Raw genomic sequence first — 13,400 nt, 5'->3', positions numbered from 1 at the left:
GGGAAATTCTTGTTAATACCTCAGTAATTTTCAAAACTTCAAACCTCCTCTACTTTTACACGACCACTTGGTTAGTGTTTAACTTCCCTTTACCCCCAGATTTAAACGAATGGGTCCATGTTGTGAAATCCCATTTTTGACAAAATAGTGGGAAAAGAAAATAATCATGTTCAATGTTTGAAGAACACTAGCAGTTTCGTGAAGCAATCCGAGGAGTTACATTCATCTTGTTATTCTCCTCGTTATCAAACATATATAAATCGGTTTACCGAGCAGTAATTGATTTCCATCGGATTGGTCAAGTGCACTTCATCTTGTGTTGTAGTAGATTTTCTAGCCGGCGGCATGTGCCATTTATAAGTCTTCCGTTTATGATTTGTAAAGGTTTGTATCTGACGAAACGATGAGTACGATGAGTTCGTTTAGATTGTAAAGTTCTTCCGTTTATGGTTATTTTGTATATTTTAAATAATGTTTAACTATTTGCTATTATACGGTTTAAAATATATTTACCAATATGTTTTAATAATTGTGTCATATCGTTTAATACTTCCAGTGGTTCCAACGTGCTCTTTACATGTATAACTATTCATGATAGCGATGTAAATTCTCAGAAATCTCTGCGTAAAACGCGATCTTTTTAAGTTTTGATCTGAATTGTTGGCATGTGTACGTGGCGGTGGCAAGGTTATGGTATCCAGGTGCGTAAGAATTAATGCCTGGCGTGAATTCTTGTGCGCGATGCTCATAGACTATCGAACACTCAGATCGTTCTCGTCGGTCGATGTCGACATTTCCCTGGTGTAGAACATCTCGGATCTGAGCGTCGGCACCGCTTGGCATGGACTTTCACCATAAATAGCAAGGGAAGGAACTACCCATCCCGTGGACCGGCCGCTCCACCAAGTGGTCCCTCATGCATCCTCCTCCTCTTCCTCCTAGATGCTTCACAGTGGCCTTGATGCATTATTTCGAGTCAGAATAGAAGTTGAAAGATCGACTCTGCTCGCGAAAGGATGTCTCGTGATCTTCCTTGCTTGAGGGCAATCGAGTAGTAAATCACGCAACGAGTCAAACTATCTTTTCATGGCTTAAGTCAGAAGTCACTCGCATAATTGCACAGATCACGAAGAAGTTTCATACGTTGTGGATGGCGCAAAGCGATTAAGCAGGCGTTACGACTTGGGTATGAAAAGAAAGTTTTCACCGCGTCTTGAGTGATTGCGAAAGCTACTAGAGGAGGGAGAATCGAGATAACGTCCTTTAAATTTCGGGGATGTACATTTGCATCACGTGAGGAAACTACATTGCTACGTTTTAAGAAACCTTATGACGATGAGTGTCAGCTGTTACGCTTTCACTGTGTTTAACTACGAAAGGATGCGTCGCTTTAGTCACGACCATGCAGCGTTGATTAATAGGCGTTTTCATGAATGTGTGTTGTTTAACCTTTTAATGTTATGCGTTTGTCGCGAGGTTCAAGTTGATCGCTCGTTGTCTGACATGGTGAGCGTTCGAATGTCTGGGGCGCTTGTTTTCAGTTCTACGACGGTCGAGTCGTGAGTGTCCACAATCAGAGCTCGAGGGCGTTGTAAATCGTTGTAAATGTTGTGAAGTCTACGTAAATAGCGAAACAAGCTTAGTTTGAAATGTTGAACTTATTATATTTATTCGATTCTCCCTTATAGCGTTTAAATATTTTAGCGAAACTAACCTACTTTGAGTGTCTCCTTGTGATAACCCACGAAATTTAAGCGAGACCTAGTTAAAAGCAATGTGGGAAACAAAGAAGCGGCGTTGTAAACCGATAGAAAAAGTTAAAAATACTCAATTTACTCTTTTCAAAACAATGACAGCGGTGTTTAAGAAAATACATAAAGATGTTTAAAAAGCGTTGATGACCGGGAGGTACCCATGCTTGCAACGTGATGTCGGTGAAAGCATTCAATTTAAACAATAACATATATTTTAAAGCGATTAGAAATCACTATATTTAAGCGGTTTACGTATTATTACATGATATAGACATTATTTAAACATGTAACCATTATTTTTAAACACTATATGTATACGTTTAAACACTAAAAAGCTCACGTTTAAGCGAGATACTCATGTCGAGCGATAACAATATGTCTTCATCATGACGGTGACATATATTTTCCCTTTTTGCCCTTGGGATGGAGGAAAAATACCGCTCAATTTGTTTGCCCTGTCATTGCTGTGCATTTGTTGTTTACATCTTCTTCTTCACCTCTTATTTTTGTTCTTCATTTCATTTTGGTTTTATGCGATTTGGTTTTCGAGAGTATATTGTGGAGAGTTTTCGTGGTATTGATAGATTGCGGGGAGGGAAAGAGTGCTAATGTTCACGGCTCGAGACTTCTTGGGAGTTGGTGTTGGGTGAGATATGTGGCGATGGGGTCTCGAAGTTTCTCTTATCGAGGTTAAGTTTATCACACCGGATGGATATAAAAGCGGTTTGTCGATAAAGCGATGTTGACTTCAGGCGGATGTGTCACGTGCACTCCATCTTCAAATGTCGTTTGTGGTTGATCTTGTTGTCGAGACGAGAAGATGTGCCATTGCTTAGAATCCTAATGAAAATGAGGTTTTTACTCGTTGTAAGTTCCTTCTAACTTTTTATTTGTTCGAGTTGTTTGGGTTCATTAGTGTTTAAATATGTCAAAAGTCATTTTGGTTAACATCTTGTACTAGTCGTTTACGTTATTAGGTAGCTGCTTAAGTATTTAATTTAACGTTTAAATATTGTCATTATCCTTAAACATTATATTCTCAAAAGCTTAACATATTGATCTTTTCATTTTGGTGAAGTGTTGGCGGGAATTAGATTACTGCAGTGCTCGCGTTCAGTCCCCATGGTGACCACGGCGGTTGTGGGATGTCTTCCTTCCTCGTCAGATCATTCTGAAGTGTTGTTGTTGGATATTGGACAACGTTTTGACGGTGTCGAACATTTCAGGGATATACTTTGAAATCATGCAATCAAACGGAATTTTGACTTCAAATTCATAAAAGAGCGAAAAACATCGGGTGTTGTGGAATCTTGTTGCCGATGGTTGTCGTTGGCGCAACTATCATGCATCAAAGAGTATAACAAAAAAATACTTTCAGGAATCAAGACAATCAACCCGTCACACACTTGCGGTGGTGGCGTAGGTTGACGTCACATCGGCGTCCAAAAATGGGTTAGCGCCGCGAGTGATTCGAAAGCTCAGGACCCGGCCCTTGTGCAAGGCCATCAACATTCGAAGGGACATGTTGCGGGGAACATGGTGTCCACATACCATACAAGCGAGCTTGGTTGGGAAAAAGCATGCCGGGTGGTCCTCGGCCAGCGGTGACATCTCACCCTCTCATGTTTGCTTTTGGTATGTGGATAAGGTGGGTGAGACAAATCCGGCGGTGTTGCGATCGTGGAAAGAGGCGGTGATCATTTTTAAGCGTGCATTCTTTTCTTTCGTTGGCGTGTATTGTGGGATTCAAGAGGGCTTGCGGGGCTGGCTGTTTTCATCGATGGTACCCATCTCCTTGGAAAATATCGAGGGTACGCTCTTTGGGTGCCGCGGGGAAAGATAAACAATGGTTTTTCCGCGTCGCCTTGGTATGAGTCGACAACGAGACCCGATGCCAATTGGACTTGGTTCATATCTAAGTTAGGCGATGCTTTATCACGAGGAAGGAGATTATCATGAGATAATTACCTTCGTGTCGAGACGAGTCGAGGGCCTTGTGAGCGCAATTGCGAGATCTTCCCTTCTTAGCCACATGCATCTTGTCTTCGACATTTGGAGGCCAATTTTATGAAAGCCAATGTCGGACTTGGGAAGGCATTGAGGGAGGAGTCTTGGTCTATATGCTTGACATTGCGTGGGCATCCGCGGCTAAAGATTTCGATGATCTGGTGAATGAGCTGCGGTCGCATCACTCGAAGCTCATCGGCTGGTTGATTAATAAATCGGGATATGGCACATTGGTCGAATTATACTGTTCGGAGGTGATCGTTGGGGTGAGATGTATTCAAATATCTGAGAGTCGTTCAATGCTTGGATCAAGGAAGCTCGTCATTTCTTTCGGTGGCGAAAATGGTAGACTCCATGCAGATACTGCGAATGTTGATTTACACTTAACATTTAGTGTTACCCTTTAAACATTCTCAATCTTTGTTTAATTACACTTATGCGACTTTAAATATTAATCCTTTCGTTTAAATATTTACAATAATGATTAAACATGTTTCTGAATTATTTAACCATCAGCATCTTTGTTTAACCATATTTGCCGAGGTTCAAGTTGATCGCATGTTATGTAACGCTGCGTGAGTAGCGAACAAATGGGAGACCTACTTATGCCCGGACATACATTCGAGGTAGAGATCATTGTTGAGGATAGTGAAATCTTGCGTGTTGAGTCGTTAGTGTCGATGATCGTTCGAAGTGATCGACCGGTCCGACAACTCTGTGAATCTCGGCATCGAAATTTGTTCATGTCGAAGGTGGCAAGTTTATGGTATCCCTTGCATAACAGCGCTTACTGTTTGCAATAATGCGGAGCGGAGACATCAGCGTCCATCGATTTATTAAGCGGCTACTTTACCGTCGACAATTTACAAAGCTGGCGTATAGAAAGCTATATTCCCCATACCCGATGATGGCGAGGCCTTGAGGCCAGATCGTGTGCTAGACTAGGCATTGTAAATAAGCCCAAGCGATGTAGGAAACATTGTGTATTGATGGGCGACTTTCCATATTTAAACTCTTACTCTTTACAATGAATGCATTTATTTAAGCGAGCGAGTGTTATTTTTAAGCGGATATCTTGTAATTTGAAATATTTCAAGCGATGTTTAAGCGATATATGGTATATTTAAACAATGAAAAGAAATGTACACAATTCAGCGTAAATTAAACAATGAAATAAAAAGCGAGATGGAATTTAACAGCTTTACAATTGAAAAACAAACAAAATTTACGTTTGAGATATACAAGTCATGTTCTTCAGAAACCAAAACAATGAATTGAATGTCGGGTTTACATTCGAAAACAAAATTGACATTGAGATATACAAGACATGTTCTTCAAAAACAAAATTTAACCCGCTTGTGACGACCCACCTTTCTCATGGACGCCGGGTGCCCTCCCCTCCTTAAGTATGCGGGTAACATACCTTAATGCGGGGGTAAGGAGCGTCATGTCTGCGGTGGCCGTAACTTCTCACCCCAAAGTAATTGCTCGATAAACCAGCATGGCGTGAGCGGCGCAATCGGCGCTTCCTTGTTTTAGCGTGGGGGTTTCCATGTGGTGCGCAGTGGGTACTTTGCCGTCGCCCTGACTGTGAACTCCATGTCGACACAATTGTCGAATAGATTCACTTTGTCGAGATATGCAAGTTGAGATTAGAATACTAGATTAAATACCAAACACTATTAATCGGACATAATTAAAGAACTTACCATGTCCAGCGTCTTTATCGTACCCGGACATGAAGAATAATGCATGTATTCTTGTTTATCATTGTCAGAGACGGCGACATGGAAGTGGCCATTCATGATTATCGGAGGATGACAATTTGAACTTCGATGCGGGAGTTGCGCCTGACATCCTCGACCATAGCCATAATTGTTTCATGTCGTCGTCACGCTTTGGCATGAGACGGTATGGCGGTTTTGGTGATGGGGCGCTTCTTGTAAGGATATGGCTCTTTGCTCAGCGACTTTTATATTATGCATACGAAAGAGTCCATCACACCATCTGTGACCATCTCCTTCCCCTCAAGCAGCGTGTATAATTTGTCCCGTGTGGTGGTGGCGGTCGTTCTTCCACCTAGCGAGTCTTGAGGTTAAACAATAACAGATATAATAAGACCATATTGTAAATATGTAAATGATATTATAAATTGTTAAATGATATTATATATAATTAAACGTTAAGTAGACAAATTAAATTATAACATAAAGACATTAAACACTATTAGAAAATCGTTAAACACTATAATAAAAAAACTTTAAACACTATCATAAAAACTTTTAGACTTACCCAGTCCATAGAAGCGGTTGAGGAAGATCCTCATCAACTCCTGCTTTCGTATTTATTAAAAGCGAGACAGACCAACCCATTTTGGGAATAAAAAGCTTTTTCAGTAGATGCGGTCCCATTGTTGATTGGCCTTGATCATCTCTCTCGTTGCTCGAGTCGGGGTCTTCATGCGAGGCATGTCGTTCCACCTTTACGGTGTTGAGCACGACAACATCTTCCTTCGATGCGGGGACGGCGGCGGCAGCATCGGCTAGTGAACACATCCTTACATGGTTGTTCTTGTTGTGGGGATTGTGTCAGCCCGATCTTGAGGGAGCGGCGGCGACAACATCAGCCATGACACATCCTTACATGATTCTGAGTTGTGGTGGGATTGTGTCCGCCCTTCGATCTGATCTTGCATCGTCCACGGCAGCAGATTCAGCGATCTTCTCAGCGGTAGCCCGCGACAACGGCATCATTGGGGAGACACACCCTTAGCTTGTTCTTGATCTGCAAGGATTGTGTCCATCTTTGATCACTGCAATCTCGGCAGTAGGTTCCACTGGTCTGCTCGATTCATTAAGAAGAGAGTTAACGTCCTTCTCGAGCGCCGCGTGATGGTGTTGCTATTTTCATCGTCGGTGGCGGTGAGAGACGGAGCGATATTGTTCTCCCTATTTTTACGCAAGTCTCTTGAATGTGGCCGTCTTGGAATGACCTTCCCGATGATGTCGTTGTCGTCAAATTCAGGCGCCTCGTTACGTCCGGTGCTTCGATTCTTTGGAGGGATGGCGCGATCGGTTGTGAGCACGTCCTTCGATTGCCTCAACACGGCGATAAGCGAGAAACTTCGGTCATCAATATCGCATACTTTGCATAAGTGTGGCGGTGACATCTTCGCCTAATGTCGGCGATGGGAAGCTGCCACGGTCGGGAGGCTGCCGCGGTCGAGGGGCTACCATGTCCGAGGGCACTGTCGTTGTCGTGGTAGGGGGTTGTTGCAATCTGCTAGGGGTGGGGAAGGCTTCTCGGCGTCGAGGAATGCGTGCGCGTGGTGGGCTGGAAGTAGGAGAGCAGGCGTCGAGCACGCGCGATGAAAGGCTGCCTCTCTCATCCTGGAGTGAGCAAGTGGTTCTGAAGCAATAGCATCCATCCGTCGGTTAGCCCCAATAAATATTTCTTCTTCAGCATTCGCCGGAACCAGCTCAGGAAACTAACATATGTAAACCAAACAATTTCGGTGAAATCATTCATTTTTAAACTATAAAAACTATATTTAAGCAGTGTTTATATATTTAAGCGTTATAGAATATATTTAAGCGGAGAACAAAAATATTTAAACCGGTATGAATAAGTTTTTAAAGCAGTAAATCTGAAAGTTAAGCGCTAAATAATATGTTTAAAAATTAAAGACTTATGTTAAACATTGTCCATGATTTATTACCTCTTTTCCATCGACGATAACAAAATTTGGTTTCTCTGCAGTAAACATTTGCTTAGGTAAAATACTTTCAGCGTAGCGTGACATCCTTGGGATCTTCTGAAGCAGGACTTTCTTCCCGTTCGATCATTTCGTAAAACCAGGGCGTTAAGCAGCGGCAGAGCAACCCTTAATGTGCCACAGTGTTGGTCTTCTTCACGCGCATCTATCTTGCACTCGGCGGTACGCTTGTGGAATATCCTCCATAAGCCAGCTATGGCGTCGCTCGCTAGCCATGCGTGTCGCCCCATGGTTTGGTAGATCATTGATATAATCAGCGATCTGAGTTCGAACAGAGCATGATGTATTTTGGAAGAGGACGTACCCATAATGTACACCATCGGGAGTTTGACAAAATTATCTTCTTCTCCCCTCAGTCCAGAACAAGTTGCACCAGAATGCTCTTGATAGAGTCTCTATGTCTCGTGGGTTTTTGATAGATACCTCCCGTGCAACTGGCCGGGTTTTCTTCTTACGAAAGGCGACCCGGCGTCGCCATCGCGCATGAGACCAAACGAGGGCCACATATTGAGGTGCTGAAAGCTTCGGCGGAGCTTTCCCGATCTGAATTTATTGGTGCGACCATCGTACCTGCAAAAAGAGAATCAAGAAGGGCCCTCTCTTGGTATATAGCTTCCGATTTCGATTGAGCAGCGCAAGCGGTGTCGCCCTGAATAATCTCCGAGTGTCAGGGGTCATGTTATCTTTCAATTGATAAGGTCTCCACTATTAGTGTCAAAATAGCATCCCCCGTTAACTAGGTTGACCGCCATAATCACAAACTGCTGACAGATAACAACACATTTAACATGCGGTATTCACAAAAGTTTAGCGGAAATATAAGGTTTTTAAGCGGTAACCTCTCGGTTATTAAAGCGAGAGATATCAAATGTTAAGCGAGACCCAGTTTATTAAGCGAGAGATGAGAATACTTAAGCAGAGACAACAAATTTTAAGCTGTAACATCTCATTTCTTAAGCGTCAACCTCGTTTTGTAAAAGCTGCAACCATATCGAAGCGAAGAAATGTACATTATAAATATTACACAAATCATAACAATCGAAAAAACTATTTCGATGAGTGTATACGAGATGAAAATGCAAAAACAAAACAAAACCCTAGCCAGAAATCTCCTATGAGACTAACAAAACCCGGTAGAAATCCCCACTGCGAGACTTGATATCTTCCAACAAAAAGCAGGGAGCACAAAACAAAACCGAAAAAAATCTTTCTTTATATGAGCAGTTAACATAAAACCATACTCAATACCTTAGATTTGCAAGCGATGAAAATGCCAACTAGTTACATGGGGGACTTCTCGCTGAGATCTCGGGTGGAAAGGGAAAAAGGCTGCAAATGATCTGGAGGCTTGGCGAGTGAGAGACAACCGGGAGCGACTTGGAAATGGAAAAGCTGAAGGCGTGAGTTGAGAAAAAAGCAAAGTAAGCGGCTCCAATAAATTCGTCTCTTGGGGTTACCCTACGAAACCCACCCACTTCCTCTCAAACCGCCGAGAATAAAGCTGCGACCACGACTCATACCCAGGCGCATTTTTCGTCCATAAAATTTAAAAACTCACTCCGTTCCATCCGTTCGAGTCTTTGGGGGTTTGAAAAACATAGAGTTTAAAGGGAGGGTTTTTGAGGGATTACCAAAAACTAGCGGGGTGTTTTTGGCAATTTTACAAACTTAGAGGTTTTTGGCAATTTTCTTCCCATTTCTCTCTCTCTCTCTCTCTCTCTCTCTCTCTCTCTCTGTGAAACCCTCTTGAGAAAGTTCGAAGAGCATCTTGTTTGTCGTAAATCCTCGCATTCGTGTGCTACTTTGGATCTCCATCTTCTTCGATCTCATCGTCTCTCTCTTCATCTTAGAGTTGATTAGATCTCGATTTGTAGAAACCCTTGAAGTTTGCACTTGATCGAGGGTATCTTTCTTTGGTTTTTCATTGATTGAATTGTTCTAGGAGCTTCGGTTTGATGCATTAAGGTGTTTGATCTTGTGTTTTGATTTGTTAGTCATAATTTGTGGTATTTAGGGTTGGAATTTTTTAAGAGCTCAAATTCTTGCTCCTCTCTGCCCCTTAATTTGCACAGCCACATTGTTGTGATATGGAAGATGAACAAGAGTGTGATCAAAGGTGTTCGACGATATGCTTGGAGGTTTTCCCAGTATTGTTTTGCTTGAAGTCAAAAAGGTCAAGGCAAAAAGAAAAAACAGGGAGACAGAAGAGTTTCTCAGCCAATCAATCACATCCACTAGCTTATGGAAATATATATAAAACTACAAACAAGTAAAGCACTAGACTTAACACCCATTGGTTGATACAACAAAACAACTTCCCATTGGACTAAAGATAATCTAGACTCACTTAACCATTGGCTCACCACTCACTCCCAGAGATACATATATATATAAATATTAGTACATTCACAAAAGGTTTCCATCTGCTACAACTACTCATACGACTTAGCATCCATGCCACCTCGCTGAGCAGTGGTTCTTCATACTCGAGTGTCTCAAAGCCATGCCCGTTTGCTTCCTCTCCAGTGCTCTGACTGTCCCTCACCTCCATACACCTTACTTGCTCACCATGCCGGCAATCCGGGTCTTGTCTTCAATCAACTTCTCAACACACAGCCCTCCAGCCGCTCCTATAAAAAGCACAAAAAGAAAAGAGCAAGACTTCTTTCCACCGAAGCCGCCTCAGTATTAATTGAGAGGTAATCTTCTTTGTTCACTATACCTTGCAATGAGGAAAAATAATTAATGTACATTTACATGATATGGTAGGTGTGTATATAATATAATATACATATATAAAAAATGGTTAGCTAGAATAGATGAGGACTGACTGTGATAGTAATGGTGTTTGAAAAAAAATCTATAAAAAGACATTTTTGAAGAAATCCTTGTTTTTGCTTACCACCTTGATAGAAACTAGAATTCAGATGAACTCATATGTATATATATATATTCTTGTAAAACCTGTAGGCTAACTAGAATGAGTTACTAAGTTAATTGTTAGCTTGATGATATTGAGGTCTCATTGGAGTTTTATTGTTTAAACTGGTTCTACATGCATAACAATTTAATTGATGATATTAAACTTTGGAGTTTTGATTTCAAGGTCTGATTATGGTGTGAGTTTGTTCTCAAATTCTAGGTCCTCTCATTAGTTACTTACCTTTGTTGGTACCTCTTTTGAAACCCTATTTTAGTAGTACGCTTCCTCCGGGCGTTGACACTTATGAATGATTGGGATTGTTTCATTTAATTAATGCTTTGGAGTACACTTATGAATTTGATTTCTTTGGTACTGAGTCAGGGCGTATCAGTTTCTAGTCTTTGCATGTAATGTGCTGCATAGATTTAAGTTGTATACTATAGGTTGAAAAGGTTTTAGCAGTAATTTAGGATTTAATCAATTAAAAAATGTTGAAATTGCAGTAAAACTTGGGGTGCATTTATTAAACTTGGGGTACAGAAGGATCCAGGTGAATTGTAGTTTCCAATCTTCTGGACTCTTGCATATCAGAAATAATTAAACTGCATTTTGGACGATGATCACCAGAAAATCATGTTATCAGCTTGATTTTTTTTTCTTAAATTTAATTATTACTATTGTTATTATTTTGGCAGGAAGACATCAAAAATAGAGAATAAAGGATATACAGGTCAATCACTTCACTTTTTGTAGGTTTGCAATAGTGAATTCTTCTGTATTTTCTCTATACATGTGTAAGCTCTATATATCAAAGCTAAATTACTATACTTAGTTTTAACATCTTTGACATACACCAGGATTGTCAACAACAATAACTTCAATGGAAGCATTCCTTCAACACTGAACCTAGTGCCGACATTAGAGGCTCTGTAGGTTTATCTAAAGAGAAATTAACAAATGCAATGCATTAAGATTTACTACTTGAAACATTCTAACAGGTGTCTCGACCGAAATAAATTAACCGGGCCAGTACCTCCCATTCTTAATAGCCTTGCTAGCATCAAAGAACTGTGAGAAGAAATATTTTTGTTGAAAACTTTATAATGTTTCATGTAAATAATATACGATTAGTGATCATTGTTTCCATTTCAGGTATTTATCGAATAATATGTTATCTGGTCCTTGCCAAACTTAATTGGAATGAGATGCACTCTCTTATGTGTAAGTGCTAGATTTTTCGATGATTTCTGAATCACTTTGTCGATTTTTAAATAATTAGTTTTTGCTTTCGGGGACTTGAGTAACAATTCCTTTGGTGCATTAGATGTGCCTCCATGGTTCTCAACCATGCCATCTTTGACAACAACTGTACATCACTCTCTCTTTCTCGGATTATTCATTCAACTTAATATTTCTAATGTGCATATGTTTAACTCTGTAGATTACTCGACACATGTTCAAGGCGCAGTACCCGAGCACAACTATATAGTTTTTCACCATTACAGATGCGCAAGTCTTGGTCTTCTTCGAATGTTCATTTATCCTAATGAGTATAGTCTTGCATTAACTAACTACAAGGAATACAAACGGCTAAAAAATAACTCATTATCAATGCAAGTCTTGGTCTTCTCTCGAATGTTCATTTATCTAATGAGTATAGTCTTGCATTAACTAACTACAACAAATACAAAGGGCTATAACTCATTATCAATGCAAGTCTTGGTCTTCTTCGAATGTTCATTTTATCTAATAGTATAGTCTTGCATTAACTAACCAACGAATACAAACAGACTAAAAATATTAAACTAGAGTTGTTCGAGGCAGTGTCGGCACAGCTATTTAGTTTTTCATCTTTATTCACATGATATCATATCTACATTGCGCGAGATCTGAGAGAAACAAACAAAAGCCAATTCAACTGCGATAATAGTACCACTGAGACACATGCTACACTGTCACACACTCTTGAACCCCTTTATTATTATTATTATTATTATTATTATTATTATTATTATTATTATTATTATTATCAAGCAACAAAGTAACAAACAAATAGACAAAGCAGGTTTGCGAGAAACTAAGCGGTGCTGAGTGTCGGCCGGATCCTCAACCACATACCACAGACGGGCATGAGTTTAATAGGAAGTCGAGAGGAGGCTAGAAGCTTCCCAACAGGTTAATCTTCGGTAGGTACATTGTCACTTTCCCCAAGACATGCCTTCTCTTTCATTCCTACGATTTAAAATGCATTCAATATCTAGTCTCCTCTATTAACCAATATATATATATATATGCATGTCCTGCTAATTGCATATAATATCAGCAATGTTAATTGGCTATATATATATATGACTAATGAAGTTATAAATCTATGAACAATTGCTTGGATGGATGACACTCTTTTATACTGAGACTACGCGACACCACTAATATCTTATTGCTATTTCTAGTTTGGACTCTATCTTTAGATGAGCGATGATAATGTATCATGTTTCTTTTGTCTTCTTTATTTTTATCTGTTGTACTTTTATGAGTTGTACTATTATTTGCTTATAATGAAGCAAATATATATAGTCCTCAGCGATGAGGTTGATCTTGTTGAGAGTGTTGATGAGGAAGGCTGACATTGGAAGTCGGGAGGAGGTCGGTTTCGCTGCCAGGAGATGGCTACCTTGAAGCCAAGGCCCTCCTGGACATACAATCACCGACGCCCGGTATTCCACATTTGGTGTTTGAATTCACCTTTGCATTATTCGGCTGCAGGGCCAGCAATAAGGTTACTTGATTATCAATGCTTTGTCACCATTCGATTTGGTGTGCGCAGATATAGTTTTTCTTTTATTTGATGAGTTCCTTCCTTCTGCTTCCTCAGATTTGTCACTCTTTTGATTAAGTCTGGTGTTTTATATAAATCTTGCAAAATATTTGTGGTCAGGTAGCT

General features: G+C 40.4%; 1 protein-coding gene across 1 annotated transcript; it reads left to right on the top strand.

Annotated features, from left to right (window-relative positions):
• Positions 1-6,389: 6,389 nt before the first annotated feature.
• On the top strand, positions 6,390-11,661 carry LOC120257457 (polygalacturonase inhibitor-like). Its single transcript, XM_039264924.1, has 6 exons — positions 6,390-6,491; positions 7,551-7,609; positions 11,155-11,208; positions 11,317-11,388; positions 11,458-11,529; positions 11,612-11,661. The coding sequence occupies exons 1-6, from the start codon at positions 6,390-6,392 to the stop codon at positions 11,652-11,654; spliced, it is 402 nt and encodes a 133-aa protein (XP_039120858.1). The 3' UTR covers positions 11,655-11,661.
• Positions 11,662-13,400: the final 1,739 nt, after the last annotated feature.

Source organism: Dioscorea cayenensis, unplaced genomic scaffold, assembly GCF_009730915.1.
Source record: "Dioscorea cayenensis subsp. rotundata cultivar TDr96_F1 unplaced genomic scaffold, TDr96_F1_v2_PseudoChromosome.rev07_lg8_w22 25.fasta BLBR01002133.1, whole genome shotgun sequence".
Lineage (NCBI taxonomy): Eukaryota > Viridiplantae > Streptophyta > Magnoliopsida > Dioscoreales > Dioscoreaceae > Dioscorea > Dioscorea cayenensis.
This window is presented reverse-complemented; position numbering and strand designations above follow the sequence as displayed.